This window comes from Cavia porcellus, unplaced genomic scaffold (assembly GCF_034190915.1).
Source record: "Cavia porcellus strain 051 isolate PalLab524CR breed Dunkin Hartley unplaced genomic scaffold, mCavPor4.1 scaffold_33, whole genome shotgun sequence".
NCBI lineage: Eukaryota > Metazoa > Chordata > Mammalia > Rodentia > Caviidae > Cavia > Cavia porcellus.
This window is the reverse complement of record NW_026947516.1, coordinates 21,262,284-21,280,229: the sequence shown is the minus strand read 5'-3', so window position 1 is coordinate 21,280,229 and position 17,946 is coordinate 21,262,284. Positions and strand designations below refer to the sequence as shown.

The 17,946-nt window shown below is 39.3% G+C and overlaps 1 protein-coding gene across 9 annotated transcripts in view; it reads left to right on the top strand.

Annotated features, from left to right (window-relative positions):
* Window positions 1-17,946, top strand: part of Sh3kbp1 (SH3 domain containing kinase binding protein 1) — a 324,470-nt gene that overhangs the window by 239,615 nt on the left and 66,909 nt on the right. For all 9 annotated transcript variants that reach the window (XM_023563617.2, XM_003466417.5, XM_023563616.2 and 6 more), the window contains one exon: window positions 12,474-12,581. In XM_023563617.2, the coding sequence (XP_023419385.1) occupies window positions 12,474-12,581 (108 nt within the window). The remainder of the gene's footprint in view (window positions 1-12,473; window positions 12,582-17,946) is intronic.

Here is a 17,946-nt window from a genome sequence, read left to right as displayed (position 1 = left end):
CGATTAGGATTTTGTTTATAAAGTCTTTGCCTACGTTAATTTCTTCAAGAGTTCTACCTATTCTATTTCCCAGAAAATTTAATGTTTCTGTTGTAATATTTAGATCTTTGATCCATTTTGTTTTAGTTTAATGCATGGTGAGAGATGTGGGTCTAGTTTCAGTCTTGGGCATGTGGAAAGCCAGTTTTTCCAGCCCATTTATTGAAGAGTTTTTTTTTCCAGTGAAGATGTTTTACTCATTTGTTAAGTGTGTCTGGAACAGTTTCCATGTCTTCTAATAGGTTTCATTGAGCCTTGGTTCTATTTTTTTTGCCAGTTCCCTGCTGTTTTTATCATAGTAGCTTTGTAGTGTAATTTCAAGTCAGGGATTGTGATATATTTTGCCTTGCCTTTGTTGCCCAGGATTAACATTGCTATTCTAGGTTCTCTTGTAGTTCCAAGTGAATTTTGGTATTTTCTCAAGTTCTGTAAGATATGCTGTTGATATTTTGATCAGAATTGCATTAAATCTGTATAACAATTTTGGAAGTATGACTATTTTCACTATATTGATTCTTCTTACTCAAGAACAAAGGATAGCTTTCCATTTTCTGATATTATTGTTAATCTCTTTTTTTCAGAGTGCTGTAGTTTTCAACATAGAGGTCTTTTACTTTCTTCGTTAGATTGATTCCTAGGAATTTCATTTTTGGGATGCTATTGTGAAAGATGTGGCTTTCCTAATTTCTCTCTCAGTGAGTTTGTTATGTGAGTACAGAAATGGATTGGCTTTTTGAGTGTTGACTTTGTGTCTAGCCATGCTACCGAATTTGGTTATTAAATGTAGCAAGTCTTGGAGTTTTAGGGATCTTTTTTCCATCTATTTTAGATCAGGTTGCACATAGTAATCACTTAGTTTATGAGTCCCTACATGCATAATTCTTTCTGCCACCTTCTACTAGCTGTGTAATCTTGGATGGGTTGTTAACTTTTCTGTGCCTCAGTTTCCACATCTGTGAAATGGAGCTAATAAGACCTACCTCCCAGTGTTGTGAAGATTAAATGAGTTAAATAGATGCAGTGGTTTGAATGTGTCCCCCAAAGTCTGTATGTTAAAAACTTATTTTCTAATGCAACAAAGTAGAGAAGTGGGACCTTTCGTAGGTGATTACATCATGAGGGTTCTGCCTTCATAAATGGATTAATGTCATTATCATGAAGTGTGTTCATTATTGCTGGATTGGGTTCCCAGTGCAAGGATGAGTTTGGCTCCTTTCCCTTTCCTGTCATGCATGCCCGCATATCTCTCTACCTTTTACCATGGGATGATGTAACAAGAAATCCTTCATCAGGTGTGGGCCCCTCAACACTGGACATCTAAGCCTCCAGGACTGTAAGAAGCAAATCTGCTCTTTATAAGTTACCCAACATCAAGTATAGCAGCACAAAAACAGACTAAGTCAGTGGGTAAAGCTCTTAGAAATCCTGGCTCACAGTAAGTGCCATCTAAATGTTAGCAATTGCTGTTTTTTCCACTGATAAATTGCTAAATGTAACACTGCGTCAATGCATTTTGGCATTTAAGTGGTGTTCTGAAAGGCTGTGCCAATTTTATCTCCCCACAGGAGTGTATGAGAGTGCTTCCCTACCTTTGTCATCCCTGGATATTATCATTCTTTGTACTCTCTGCTAATATGATTTAATCTCTGCTAATTCTGTATTTTAAAAATTACTACTGAAGTTCAAATTTGTGTCATTTTCCAATTGATTCTTATAAAAATACCCTATATTCATGATATTAACCTGTCATCTTGCATATTATAAATATTTTTCCTTAGTTTGTGACTCATGGAGATATTTAAGAAAAAGTCATTAAAATAAATACCTTTTAGCCTTAAAATTTCCTCCTTTTATAGTTAACTGTAAAATGCAGTAAAATTCATCCTCTTAAGAATAGTTTTACTTTAGGCCTTTACATTTCAGTCCTAGTTGGAAAGGGAGCCAGCTATTAAATGCGTTCCTTTTCTGCCTTCCTCGGGGCTTTCCGGGGTTCTATTTAAAGCTTCCGTCCTTTCAGTATTTTTCATAATGGCATTCAGAGAGGCCCTGAGGATCCGCATGGATGCTTATAAGGATCCTCATATCCTAAACCAGAATTTGGCAAACTTCTGTAAAGACCAGAAAGCAAATAGTTTAGACTTTGTAGGCCACACAGTTTCTGTCACAAGTGCTCCTCTACCTTTGTAGATGGAAAACATTGAGGTAGATGAATGGACTTGGTTGAGTTCCAATAAAACTTTACTTTTGAACACTTAAATCTGAATATCATGTAATTTTCATGTCCCTTGAAATATTATTCTTTGAGATTTTAAAAAATTCATTTAAGTCAGAAAAACTATTCTTGACTTTTGCCCTTAAGCTATAGTTTGCTGACCCCCTGAAATAGAATACTTGAAAATAGACCAATGAAAATCCAGCCAGTTAATTTTCAGCAAAAGTACAAAGACAGTTTAAGAGAGAAAGGATATTTTTTTTCCTAACAAATGGAGTTGGCACAACTGGACACACATAGGCAAAAGAAAGAAAGAAAAAATGAACTTTTATCTAAACTTCAGAAGAGACCATAGCTCCACATGTAAAACATAAAAAGTTATTCATGAAAACATAAAAAAAGTATTCTTAGACATGATACCAAAAACATAACTTATAAAAGGAAAAAATTGTAAAATGTAACTTCAGCAGAATGAAAAATTTTTGCTCTGCCAAGACACTGTTAAGATGACCTTACTTTTGCTCTGAGTTTTACTAGAAACATCTTTTGTAATAAAAAGCTATGGATCTCCTCTCTTGGGAACCTTTCTGTGTCTCCATGTCTCTTCTTCCCAAGGTTGTGGACAGATGTAGCCACTCTACTGGTCTGACCAGAATTTAGCTGAGTAGCCTAAGGACCTGGATTTTGCTCGAGAATTTTATTTTTCATTTTCTCCACTGGCATAGAAGCTAAATTGGCTAAGGGTAGACAGAAAGGGCCCAAACAAAATTGTAGGCCAACAAATAGTTTTTCTAGTGGAAAAAAAAATCTTAAAAGAATTGTTGATTTTTCTTACTAAAGAATGAAAGTAGAACCTAGGAATTTGCTAATAGCTGCTAGAGTTGTCTTTGATGTTCTTGACCTTCAAAATGTATATGGCTATGCCCTTCATCTCTTTATTTCTTCCCAATCCTTACTTGTGAAGCAAAGATTACCTCCTCCTCCCCCTTTCCCACATTTTTTTCTGTCTCTTAGAGGTAGTACAGATGCTAATAAAAATCTCTGCAAACATAATGAAAGATGCTGTATGAATGGCACTGCTTTTATCAATGAAGCAAAATGTTTTTTGTCATCTGTTATTTTAATGGAATAAAAGCATGCATTTGGATGCAGAGATCATACAGTTCTCTGAACAGAAATGAAAATGAAAACTCAGCTACAGAATGTACAACCTTGAGCAGTAAACTCTACATTTAGTCATGTGCTATGGATGAGCCGAAGATGCCATTAGAAATACCTTTTAAGATTTAACACAAAGTGATCATCTCAATGTAAATAACCTAGCAAACAGAAATCAGGGAGTTTTTGTTAAAGCATATTGTTGCATGAGTTCAAATATCTGATTATGTTTAAATGGGTGGAAAAATGAATTTTGTATATGACTTATTCACATGCTTCATGTGCAGGTAATGCTTCTTGTTATACTTAAAGCCAGATTACAAGTGCAAAGGAAAAGCCTTGCCTATGCAAGTGTTTTCTTTTCACATGGTCACTGATTTTTGAAGTAGATTTGTAGAGACAGTCTTTCATTTTTCTATTAGAACTAAGATAAAGGCATAAACATTTTCTGCTAAGAACTGCAATTACAAACACCACAAATAAAGTCAAGAAACAATTCTGATACTTTTGTTGTGGACAGTCTGTATGGCCATGCCCCACAAATCCAGGGGAGTGCTTAGCATGAATGGTGACTCCAGAATTAGGCCAACTGGCAATTCTTTTTTGAAACGGGAAACTAACTGTAAACACAGAGGCCTTGGGGGCTTCTGCCCTTGGTTGTCTTCTGTTAAAATCCTTCCCCAATCCCAGGCCCTCCTGATCCTGGCCTGGGGCCTTCTCACTGCTTGTGGAAGTTCTCTCTGACTTAAGCTTTTGCTCACTTCTTAGTGACATCTGGACTTAAATTTTATTTCTGTAGCATTTCCTAGTCATGTACTAGGAATGGAGGGCAAGAATGGAGGAAAGTGATCCCGAGTGTTCCAGGGTGAATGGGAAGGGCCTTAGGTGGTTGTAACCCCTTTTGGGAATGAGAGCCTCCAATAAACTTTGGCCTCTGGCAGAATTTCATAAAAATCCTATAATTTTTATATGGGTGCCATTATCTGAAAAAGCTGAGTATCATGTATTTATTTTCCTGTGTAACAATAAATATTTTGCCTTAAAGAATATTTCACCTTCCCTGTTAGAGAAAGGTACCTATGCTAACAAAGGAAGCCCCACGATAATTAAAAACCTCTGTGTATCTTCATTTTGAACATTCATTTCTCTGGGACTTCTTTAGGGAATTAGACCTTGAAATACCTTTAAAGATAGAGCTTAAAATTCTGTTATATTTAAAATAAAATAAATTCACTCTAATTAAAGAAGCAGTCTTTTTTAAAAGGAGTCTATGACTTCTGGTTGTAACTATGGTGGAGTAACAAGTATGAGATTCATCCTCCTACCAGACAATTAAAAATGAAGAAAATATACAAAGCAACTGTTTTTAGGCACTGGACAATATTTTGTACAGGGATGTGATCCTGAACAGGAGGGATGCATAGAAGGGAGTTTCACATCAATCCTACCTTTTTGCCTGGGAGCACTTTCTAAATTGCAGTGTGGAAGCAATGGAGTCCAAACAAAGAGCAGCAGGCTCCTGGGATATAGGAAACAGGAAGGGCAATCCAGGCTCCAATTTGCAAAGCAGGAAACTGCAGCTATACAAGGAAATGGTTCCAGAAATTCATAGAGGGGTCCATTAATCGTCGGACAAGTACTGTTCCTGGGTATCAATAAGAAAGACTGTACTAGATCAGGCAGAAGCAAAGGACATGGATGGCTGTAAGCTGAATGGATATCCCAGAGACCACTAACAGTGGGAGATATGGAGCCCTCACCAAGTGGAGTAGAAAGATGCGGAATGCTGATCACTTTTGCACCCAATTGAGAATCCAGAAGAGCCAGCCATAGGAATAGTGCTATGCTAATCTCACCTAATAAAGCCTACAGACTAATCCTTGATAAATTAAGCTGATCTGCAAGTAACTTTCTCACAATAAGATGTACTCTTTCAGGGAAGACAACTTGTCATGCACAGTTGTTGAGAGTATGTACTCTCAAATGACTAGATCTATAAAGGAGCAGGATAATGAGAAGCATGGTAGAGTAGCTTGTAAGAGATATGGGAGTGTTTATCAATACAGGTTGCAGGCATCAGTGCATGTACTTCAGCTAATATTATGACTGCCACAGAGGAAACTTCTATACTTTTTTGTGTGTTAGCCATTCACATTTTTACCAATCATAAAATACATAAAATGAAAAGAAAGAGAAATTAATATAACAAGTATATAAATTGTTTCCCAGTAAGAATCCAGGAGTCAGCTGGGCATGCTGGCACATGCCTGTAATCCCAGCACCTTGGAGGCTGAGGTAGGAGGGTCATGAATTCAAGGACAGCCTGGGCTGCAGAGAGACTCTGTCTCTAAGAGACCAAAAATTTTAAGATAAAGAAAAGAAGTCAAAATTTATATAAGATGAACTCTGGATCATGACTTCCCAGTGTTATAAGAGTAAATGACTGCCTAAGACTGGGCAGTCCCTGCATATTGCCATTTATAATGTGACATTTTCTTGAGTGGACTTGTCCGTAGGACTGTGCCCACAGGCTTCCTTCATTAACTGTGGTCTGCAGACATTTCTTTTCACTCTGAAATGAACCATAGTGGTCTTTTTTGCCTGTTACCTCATAAACTGTGATATGGATAAGGCAGCTTTAGTGGCTGACTTATGTGGATGGTGGAAGCTTTGCGCAGCAATCCCAGCCATCCAGCATAATTGCATCTCTTGGGGAGGTGTTAACAAGCACAAGCAGAGCGAGTGCTCCTGGGCTTTGGCTTCCACAGAGCTTTTGCTCCATGCAGAAGGCGTTCATTAGTAAATATTAAATGGCACTTTCAATACTGCTGGTGGATGCTGAGGGCGTGAGGCTCCCTTGGGGCACAGTGGCACCCACTTAGCCACATTGAAATTGTTTCCCACTCCCTTTCTCCTCAAATGGTATCTCAGTCATTAGTAAAGGTCCTGAAAAACAGCCATGGTGAGTACATCTACATAATTCCCCCACTGGGGGACAGCTGCCCATGAGAAGTGACTCAACAAGACGTTTCTCTTTCATTTGGAGCAGCTGATGAACCCCTATTTTATCTTTTCATTATTTTGGCCTGGCATGCCCATTTCTAAGCTCTATCTTCCCTCTTTGAATTCAAAAAGGAAATACAATTTCTGAGAAAATGTGACCTTTTGTTACCGTTATGAACAAACAATAAATTCAGTAAAGACGGGTGAGCCCAATTATATAGATAAAGTTTACTCTATGAAACTAAATACATACGTGCCTCCTCCTCCTTGTTCAACTTTCCCTTCTACTATTTTTCCCTTCTTTCTTTTCCTTATTTTTTTAAAGACAAGGTCTCACCATGTAGTTCAGGCTGACCGTGAACTTACTGTGTAGCCCATGATGGCCTTGAATTTATGGTGAGCCTCCTGCCTTACCTCCTGAGTGCTAGGATTACAAGCATATGACACCATGCCACGTACTTCTACCATTTGAAAATGGAGGGAAGTAGAAGAGCAGTCTGGGAAAATTACAGGGTATCCATCTACTCATCCATTCAGCCAGTGTATAGTCAGAATCAGTATGTGCCAGCTAGGTATGGTAGCATTTGCCTATAATCCCAGCATTGTGGGAAGCCAAAGCAGGAGGATTGCAAGTTTGATCCGAGCCTAGACAATTTAGCAACTTAACAAGATCCTGACTCAAAATTTTTAAAAAATCAGCATATGCCAAGCATTGTACTAGGTATAAGATGGGTATAAACGTGTGACAACAGATTTGTTTTAAAGGGATCCTTGTTCCATTTTAGAGAACCTTCTCAAAATATTATCCATAATTAACATTATCTGGGAAACTTAAATGCTGGATCTCAGACTTGCCCTAGACCCACTGAATCTGAATTTTCATTTTTATAAGATTCCCACGGAGAATTATGCACATTAAAGTTTGTGAAGCCCAGACCTAAATCACTGTATCCCTTTACTCTCTTAAAACATCCAAAGATAAGGTGGTGACTCACTCTTTTAACAATTTACAAGCCAGGTGGCAAGTTTGTCTTTCTAAAGATTCGAAGTGCCCAGCCTAGACATAGACACACCAAGTCTCACTCATGATTCCCAGCGCACATGGCTCTCACTATACCAGTAGGTGTCTGTTAGGGAATTGCTGTCAGCTGCTCCTTGGCACAATAGCTATGTGGAGTACAGGAGTACTTCAGCCCAGTTACCTGGGGCTGTGCTGGCAGGATTCAATGGAATGATGCATGACTTAGAAGTCTAGGCATGGTTCCTGCCTTGCAAGCAGGCGGTCGTGAGTTCGATCCCTGGTACCGATAAAAAAAACCGAAAAAGCAAAAAAAAAAAAAAAAAAGAAGTCTAGGCATGGCCTCCTTCCGACACACCCCAGGGCCTTGACATCCCTCCAAGTGTGAGCTGCTGCCAGGGACTAGAATTGGTTCATCCAAGGCAGAGGGAGTAGCAGCACCTTAGCAGTATCCCAGAATGGTGCTGGATCACATGAAAATTTCCTGGCCACTTTATTCCTTGTGGATTTGGTTCAGTCCGTACAATCCCTATAATCACAACAACCAACATATATGTACTTTTCACCTTGCAGAAGTTTTCATGTGTATCAGGAAACTGAGATCTGGAGAGTTTTCATCCGTGGTATATGGCTTAAGTACCACATAGCCCATGTTTCCTCTCTCCTTTCTCTGAGTTCCAATTTAACATGTGAGGCAAAATAAGTCTACACCATGTCATAGTGAGTGCTCCCTTAGTAGGGATATTCTGGGGTTTGTTTGTTTTTGAGACAAGATCTCACTATGTCATGCAGGCTGGCCTTGAACTTGCTTACATACCCCAGGCTGGCCTCAAATTCATGGTGATCCTCCTGCCTCCGCCTCCCGAGTGCTGGGATTACAACAGGCATTAGCCATCATGCCCAGCTTTGAGTGCTTTTCTAGAAGAGAGTCCAAGATAGTGAAGGACGTTGAGGTTGGACTATAGCACCCTTAAAGCTCTGTAAGTTCATTTGCTATGAGGAAAAGCAGCATTTTCACTTTATAAAGAAGAATGTCCTATAAATTAGTCTAATATGTACCTGGTGATAACCATTTTGAGGACTTGATCATAGAAAAGTAAACATTCCATGTCAGAAATACAATTTCTTTCCATATGCTTGACTCTTGATAAGGCTCCATATCTCCTTTCCTCTGTATTCATGCCAGTAGAGCTTATTTCTAAACATTTTTCCAGAATCTTTCATCTATGTGCTACTCTTTAATTTGTTTGTACCTCTTGCTGCATTCACCCACCATCCCCTTACCTGCCTGCACTCCACTTTCTTGTCTTTAATAGAGTTTGAAAGTCCACTAGGGTGGCTGTCCTCTTGGCTATCCTTATGGCCCCAGTATAATTACTAATAGGATCCCAGGTTTGGAAATAAATTTGGTGTTCTGGCCATATTATCTCTCTTCTCAATGGTCAACTACTGCCTCAGTCCTTCGGTAGACTCTTGGAGACATCTGCTTCTACTCTGATGACATTGTGACTTTACAAGTCATTGACTACCCATCCATCCATCCTGCTCCTGTCATTCATATGTGCCTCTTTGCCTCCGCCTCCCATCACTGTTCAGTAGACATTGGTTAATAACCTTTGCTCGAAGCTCCAATGCTTGAACTTTCTTTTCCATGACCAGAGCTCTGCATTTTCCCACTTCATTCCTTCACACTCAGTAGTCCTCTTTGATCTGTATTACCTCTGATCTAGCTCTCATTTAGGCTGCCTAGCTTCTCTTGGTCCCCTTTGCTTTGAAATGCTTTTGAGCACTCTTGCCGGTGTTTCTGTGCCATTTTGGTTCACTGCATCTTCCTCTCCCTTGAGGCTCCGAGCTTGAGAGCCCCATGAAAATGTGATGATTTTCTTTGTTTTCCCCTGGATTCCTTTCCTATCTTGCACATTTTAGGTCCTTGAGAAATACATTGAATTTTCTGCTGTTTTCCACTTCTAGAAGCACAGCTCTCATACGAATAATTCCAGCTGCATCTCTTCATCAGAAGTCTTGTTCTTTTGTCTGCTTTGTTGAAAAGGACTTATATTCACTTCTCATTCTACTGTCAAAATTATTCCTGTTTCTCTTAAATTAGCTTCGGTTCCTGGAGGCAGGGGGATGCCTCAGTTCTCTGCGAATCTCTGTCCCACTCCAGACCTCCTGACCCTGCGCCTGGCCTCTGTCCTGCGGTAGCCTCTCCCTTTGTTTCTCTTTAGTATTCTCAGCCATACTGGTGGTTTTCTTTTTTGCCCATGCTTCTCTCATCCATGGGCCTTGTGTTTATTATTATACCAATCAGAACAATTAGACATATTGTGTTCTGCTTTTGTGCTTTCCCTTTCTTGCTTTGAATTACATGATGATTAGCATTGTGCTGTTTTCCTTAAGGAGCATAGATGGACCATCTACGCCAGTCATCACCAAAGGGAGAATTGATAAATACAATGTCATTGTGTACTGTTTCCCCCTGTAGGCTTGCATGAGTTCTCAAGTTTTTCTGGATAGGCTTTTGCTTATTAAGATTCTATTTATTGTTTTTCTAACATAAGACGCAAAACAATTTTTGGGTTACTGTTCACATAAGGTTAAGGTAGAACATTTTGCACCATTTAGAAAGATTGAAACATAGCACTATATGATATTTGTATTCCTTTCATAGACATAATTCTGTATTAGATGATCCAAGTGAATCCAAATGTGGAGGAAAGTTCAGTTTTTCATAAGCAAACCCTTCACATGTGAGAAGATTTAAAACTATTATTTAGCTGGGCATGGTGGCATACATCTATAATACTAGCACTCTGGGAGGCTGAGGCAAAAAGATCATTTGTTTGAGCCCTACCTGGGCAACTTAGTGACTTAGTGAGACTCTGTCTCAAAATAAAAAGGACTGGGCATGTAGCTCAGTGCAAAGGCCCTGAGTTTACAGCTTCTGGCAAAAAAAGCTTTTATTTGAAAAGTTATTGATAGTTCTCTCTTCTTTTGGTGCCAGAATTCTTAGTTGATACCTGTTATCCAAAAGAGCCTTGCAGAATACTGTATTTCTGTCTTTCATGTACATCTCTGAGATTGCAGGCACAGGGACCATGTTCTCTGCATGTCCAAAATGTAGTGCCTATAAAATTTAGATATATTTTGCACTTAATAGATGTTTCTTGAATGGAATATCATGAGATTAGAAGTATAAAACTGAGTGTTGGAGAAAAGACAAGGCATTCATCATAGTCACTTTCCTAAATGTGAGTTTTAAGTTGGGTTTTAAAGCAGAACCCATTCAGAAAGAAAGGAAAAGATGTGCCAGGAATCTCCTTGGAAGCAGAACCTTCTGGATCGAATACTTAATTTCCAAGAATTAGGAGTAAAGAAATTCCACCCCTGCTTCCTTTGCAAGTTTTTTCTAGTATTGTTGATGACATTTAGAAAGACACTGGAAGTCACCAAATCCTACTACCAAACCCGCCATTTGTGAATCTTTTCTTCATGGACCAGATTGTTTTAGGGGGTGAGAATGTGGAAGACACTAAGCCCCATACCGGGACTTGTCATTTTCTAATTAAATATGAAGTTGTTGCTCCAAATGTATTTGTTATTTTTAATATCAGGACTAGATATCTGTGACTGACAGCTAATCTGTGCAACCTTCATTCTTTTCTATGTGATCAGTTTAACCTTATAACACATTGCACTGGGGAAGGAGAAAATAGTGATCATTTATTTCTCACCTGAGGCAGACCTTATGCTAACTTACGTAGAATCCCCATGGATTCAGGTAGCTACAGGACATTTTGTCTTGGAGTAATATAAATATTAGATTAGAGAGATTACAGATCTCAGGACTAGAAAAAGTCTTCATTGATTCCACAGATACTATTTATTTTTTGAGACACTGTGCAAAGGGCTAGGATATGATGATAAAACAAAATCAGATGTGTAACTTGTCTCTTGGAATATCTGCTTTAGAAAAACAAAAGTGAGCCACATAAACCATGACCCTCCTGGTCCTATGTCTGATGCTGGTGCCCTCCTGGTCCCTTCCCCATCCCATGGGTATTGAAGGTACATGGATGCAATAGAAGGGGTATTGGACCCAGAGGAGCCTGAGGATCCAGAGGACAAATTCATTACAAATGAATTAGACTTCTAAACAATTGAAAGGGGAAAAACTAGAAGAGGTTTTGTTACCTGAGGTTGAGTGCCTGGGTCAGTGGCAGTGAACCTATGGCACATATGGTGCAGTGGCCTGTTTGGGTCATTGAAAGCTCTAAAAGGTTCGCCATCACTGGCCCAAGATAACTGTGAGGCTACAGTAGAAGCTTGGAAAAGCCCAGACTTTTGCCAGCCTTGCTGGTTTCTCTCTTCTCTTGCGCCTGGTATAGTGTAGCTACTCATAAAGTATTCAGTTAATGAATGAACAGAGTAGAGATTATTCGAAGGGAAGCAGTTTTGATCTGGAACAGTGATTGAGGTTCTTCATCCATTTGGTAAGCAAATATTGAGTTCTCTAGGGTGGAAGAAGGGCTTTTTATGGTGACAACTGTGCCCCATCAATATCAAAAGGAGAAGGGAAAGGAGAGCAGGGTATTAATGAGCTTTGTAAAGTGTGATTTTCCTTATGCATGGCTGACTGTCACAAAGCCCTTTTTAATCTTGATAAGCTTTGTGACAGGTTAACCAAAGGAAACATTTGTGCGTGTGATGTTTTCTAAGTCACCTTTGCAGTTAATGAAAAATACTTTTATTACAGTAAAATTGAAATGAAGAAAATACATATTCTCTCAGCTTCAAGGAAATAAAACAGAAGACTCCATTGCCTCAGGGCATCTGAAAATAGCATTGGTTTTGAGGTCCATTTAGCAGCTCTGCCACACCTTAGCTTTTGTTACTCCTCTGACTTTGGGGTCTGTGCTGACTTAGTAACTATTGTCTATTGATATTTGCCTCAGAAAGACAGCTTCTTTTCTCTATGAAGGGATGTCAGACCTCTCTGGAGGATGCTTCCCCCCATTTCTGACTCTACTTTCCTGTTTCTAGGACTGCATCGACGTAGGCTGGTGGGAAGGAGAGCTCAACGGCAGACGAGGAGTGTTCCCTGATAACTTCGTGAAGTTACTTCCACCAGACTTTGATAAGGAGGGAAACGTAAGTGTCTGTGCCTTTGATCTCAGTGTTCTGAATGCTGTCAGAATTGTGTTTTTTATGATCGAGTAGGATGAGGCATGGGGATGTTCGGTGTAATGTTGAAGAACACTGGTGTTTGAATGGTTGATGGGCTTGGGTTCTGAGCCCTTACTGCCTATGTCTTATAACAGATCTATTATAGACCTCATCTTCCAGCTGCTGACAATGATCACTATTTTAGAGTTGCATATGAAAACAAGATAATGTTAGTAAAGCACTTAATATAGTACATGGCATATTCGAGTGCCCAAATAAAGTGTGAAAGTCCTAGGTACTCTGTTCAGTAAGTGGATGGCCTGTATCCTGCATAGCATAGTCCTTGGGGGTGGTGAAGTCGCTAATATTATGGAAGTTACTAAAAAGCATGTTATGCAGAATGAGGCCTGCTAACCTTCCTATACTATATGCATTCTGTGTAGATATATACAGATTCATGTATATTTACATAGACACTTCTTGTCTGTGTTTCCTCTTTCTTTGAGCGAAACATTTCAATAATGCTACTTTAAGTTGGCCAATCCATTTTTGTTTGCTTCACTCCACATGTACTGTTTCTTCACCAGTGATGTAATAAGAAATGTTGAAAAGCTGCAGATAATTTAATGTAAAGGGGCAGCAGTTTGGTTTATCCATCCTATTCTGTACCTCAGTGCTCTTTGCTCAGGCTTATTGGTGACTTTCCTGGCCTGGAGGCTCTAATAACTGGTTTCATGCCAAACTTGATTTTGACACATTTTCATTCCAATAGAACTTAGGTGTGGAAAGGATAACTACAGTACTGGTAGACTGATAGCCAAAGATAATAAACTAGCATTTAATGATGCATGTATTGTTTAAACAAATGAATGTAATTGATTAAGAAGTTAGCCAGTGTTGTAATCTTCCAAGATTATGCCTTGTAGATTTTCAGATGGGTTTGAAGCTTGGAGATACACTTTTTATGTCTTTTGATAGCTTGCTGTCTTGTATTGTTTGGGTGAAGAATGGTCTGTTGTATAACTGTTATTCTTTCTTGAAGTATGAGTTTTGGTGCTAAAGAATCTAGTCTTTGTTTTCCAATGTTTTCTAGATCCTTAATCCTTAAAGTGTGACCCATAGATCAGTAGTATTAGTATAAACTGAGAGGTCAGTAGAGATGCTTACATCCTACCATCTATCTGATGAATCAGAAACTATTTTTGACAGGATTCTCAGATGATCTGTTTGCTTACTGATGTTTGGGAAACACTGGTATACAACAGATATCTATCTGAGTGATGACAGTCCACCTTCCACTCATCCCCTCCCCCCATATTTAAGGGAGGGAATAAGCTCACACAATAAAAAACTCATTATTAAATAAAGAATTTTTTACCAAGCAGAATCACTTGAAACATTTTTTTCTAATGACTGTGGCCATGGTAAATTGTCAATTGACAGTAAGATCAGTTACTAAGAAAGATTCTGAATAAGAATGGCTGGTTAGGAAAATTTTTGAAATAATGAGACTCAGGAATGAATTTCAGCAAACGTTTGTAGAGTATAGTGGTTGTGACGCTAGGCCAGTGATGGTGAAACTTGTAAAGCTTACAATGATAAAAAAATAGCCAGCTGTGGCACATGTGCCACTGGTTCATCCCCACTGTTGTAGGCTGTGGTATCAGACAGTCCTAGATTTGAATCCTTCCTCTGTTACTTGTTCTATAGCTTTGAATCCTTCCTCAGTCACTTGTTCTATAGCCAGGGCCATGTCACGAGTGTCTCCAAGCCTCAGTATTCTGCTTCATAAAATTGTGGAGAATAATTATACTATCCTGTTGAACAGTTGAGGAGATCGACCTAGATGATGTACATGAATTCCTTAGCACAGTGTCTAGAAGTTGGTTATGTCCTGTGTAGGTGAACCATCCTGATCATCATAATTATTATTACCATGGAGTAGGGCAAAGGCTACAACAGAACTGTGAAGCAGAGCTAGATGGCTGAGTCTGGTTCTTTTTGCTTCACCTTGATCAAATCAACACAAGCATCTTGTGTCTTGGTTAGTTTCTACAGGAATTCAAAGGCATCTAAAAACTTTGATGAATAGCCATTAAAAGACATCCAGTGACATACAAAACACATTTATATTACTGCTCATGTTCTACTCTATTTTCATCCATTTACTCAGTATTTATTGAGTTTTTTCTCAGGGCTGGCCGTCATGGTGGTTGATTGGAAGTGAATTGTACACACAAGTTGTTATCCTTGTGGGTTTAGATTTAGGTAGTAGTACTGGTGTTCAAGACCTGTCAGACATTTCTGAAAGGTTATTAAGTGTGATCCTGAGTGAGTGGAGACAAGGGTCCAGCCAGACTGCCTATTGCAGGCTTCTTAGCTGTCTTTGAGTGCCTGGTAAAAGACGGTAACATCCGAAAACACTGGGACACTAAAACCTTCATGATGACTCCTTTCTCTTTGGCCAAAGAATCTTGGGAAATATGCTATCCTGCTTGACATTTTCTACCTTATTGGTCATTGAGATAGTATGGTTTGCTTTTCTAAAATTGACAGAAAAATTGCATGTATTTACCATGTGCAATATGATGTTTTGAGGTGCAGTCACCCTTCTTTATCTGTAGGTTCCACATCCCCGGATTCAACCAACCTCGAATCAAAAATATTTTTAAAAATTCCATCTCTGTTGAGCACGTACACACTTCTTAAATTGTCATTCCCTAAAAATATAGTACAAAAGCTATATGTATGACACTTGTATTGCTTTATGTGTTATAAATAACCTAGAGATGATTTAAAGTATATAGGAGGACATGCTTAGGTTATGTGCAAATACAATACAAATTTTATATAAAGAACTTGAATATTAATGGATTTTGGTATCCACAGAGGTTCCTGGAACCAGTCCCTCACAGAGTCCAAGAGATGACTGTATGTATGCACTGTGGAAGGACTAAATCTATCTAATTAACACATGTATTACCTCACATAGTTATCCTTTCTATGGTTAATAGGCAGCATGCTTTTGAGGACTAAGGTGGAATCTGGATCATTCTTTTAACAAATAGATGAAACCTGCAGTTGAGCTCCATTGCGGCTGCCTGCCTTTTAGTTTCTAGCCTTTTTTTTTAAAAAAAAAAAGTGGGACAACAAACTCACTCAAGCAAGACTGACTGTAGTGTACTTTTCTAGAAGCTGTGTGTTATATAAGGCACTAAAGGAAGCGCTTCCACTAGAAGAGTGAAGTTGTCGGTGATGAGTGGGTTCCGCATGGCTTGCTTGTTGGGACATGCATGCTCTTTACAGCCCTAGGGCATCTCTCCTGCCCCAGACAAGCAGCTACCATCTCTTTGATAAGAAATCTTTTAACCTTGTCCCTACGAAGTAGAAAACCCAATTTTAGGGAAACAATAGTCATACCTGTCAGATAAAGTAATACCTACAGCTGAAAATTGATTGTATAATAGGACAGTTAGCTTTTAAAAAATTCAAAGTATAACTTTCTTTTTTTATCTCCTCTGGCCTATAAAACCAGCCAACCAGCTTTGCACTGGTTGTTATGCCAACCTTTATTGCTGCACCCCTAACACTGGTGTGTTGGTGACAGCGTGACTAGTGGTAAAGCTGTCATTTGATCAGTTGACACTGTAAAGATGATTAGAATCATCAACATGCAGGCACTATGTGAATGACAGTCTGGAACATTCTGGCACTGGTTTGAGCAGATGTCGTCTTGTCTTGCCAGTGGCTAGGGTTATAGTCAATCACTCAGAAAAGAGGACAGTCTGTGATGGTTAGGGTAGACAGAAGCAAAAGGCGTTTCTTGCACAGCAGGCCTCTTGACTCAGTAGACATCATCTGAGCGTGTTGATGAGGCTGGTGTAATTTGGAGAGGGGCCCTAGGCTCAGGCAGTTACCACCAGGCCTGTTGGAATTCTCGATGGTCTTTTTTCCTGGGAACACGGAGTAGATTCTCCTTCCCCAGGGCGACAAATGATTTGGGGCTTTTCCTCAAGATATTCCAGGAGAGTGCACATTTTAGAACAATTATGTAAGCTATTTATGAGAGACCCTAGATTCAGTGGCTGTCTGTTTTGAGCCTCAACAGTAAAACTGAGCATCAGAATGGAAAGATTAAATATTCCGAGACCTCTAATGAAGCATCCCTGTAATTGTTACTGAAAGATAATGAGGAACTTGAATTGTAAAGAACAGCAGGAACAATACCTCACTGTTATTAAAGACAAAAATTAGAATAAGTGTCTTGATAATGTTTCTGAAAGATAGTCTTTTAACAAATTATCAGGCTGTGGCTCTTATAAGAGAAACAGTTCAAATCACCACAAGTGGCATTACTTTTCTAGCACATGCAGATTGGGAAAACTCTTCAGAGTTTGTACCTTGTCCCTAGCAGGTGTTCCTAAGGTTTGCCTAAGTCAGTGGTGGCAAACCTATGGCATGTGTGCTGCAGTGGGATGTTTGTATCATTGAAAGCTTGAAAAGGTTTGTCATTAGCATGCTGGGTGTCTTCCTAGTACATGAGGCACAGTGGAGGGCCTGTTTCTCAGCCACAAGGACTCAGAAACCTGCCCTGAATATGTCCCTCAGAGTTATCTGGGTGTCAGGATGCCAGCTAACTCTTGTAAGAATCCCTGAGTGTCAGCCAGTCTGGAACACATGGATCTGCCGCCCTGAGCATTGGCCCCCATGGGTCTCATTCCTTCACGTTCCACCAGACATCACATTTGTCTGGGAAGGCAAAGAATCCAAATGAGAGGAGTTGGTTGTTCCTACAAAAGGCCTGGCAGGTATCACTTGAGGCCCTCCTTACACACCAAAGGGAAAGGTTTGCCAAAAGAACCATATGGTGAGTTTAGCTAAGCCCAGATAATTCTTGTAAGAGCACTGCACTGTTGCCTCCAACAACTCTGTTTTTCTCCATTTTCATGACCAATAAGACCCTTCCTATTCATAGCAGTTTCCAGATGCATTATCACATGGTTAGATTTCCCACTTTCCCAGGTGCAGATGTGTGCCAACTCATCCTCTTAGATTGTTATAGATAGCTCAGCAGAAGTTCCAAACTTTCAAAGGAAAGGGAATCCTTGGCTTGATCCCCTTAATGGCTAGTCCACCATAGGTGAATTTGTCCCGACTTAACCTCTACATTCTCTTTACCAGGTTCTTAGGAGGTACCTTACTTTAGCCCCCATCTTCTTACAACCCAATTTGTGAAATCTGTTCTTCACCAAAATTCTTTGTTCCTTAGCCATATCCTTTAGCCTTTTCAGATCCATAGCTCTTTCTAATTTATAGTTACTCAATAAATTATTTTTAAAAGAAATAAATA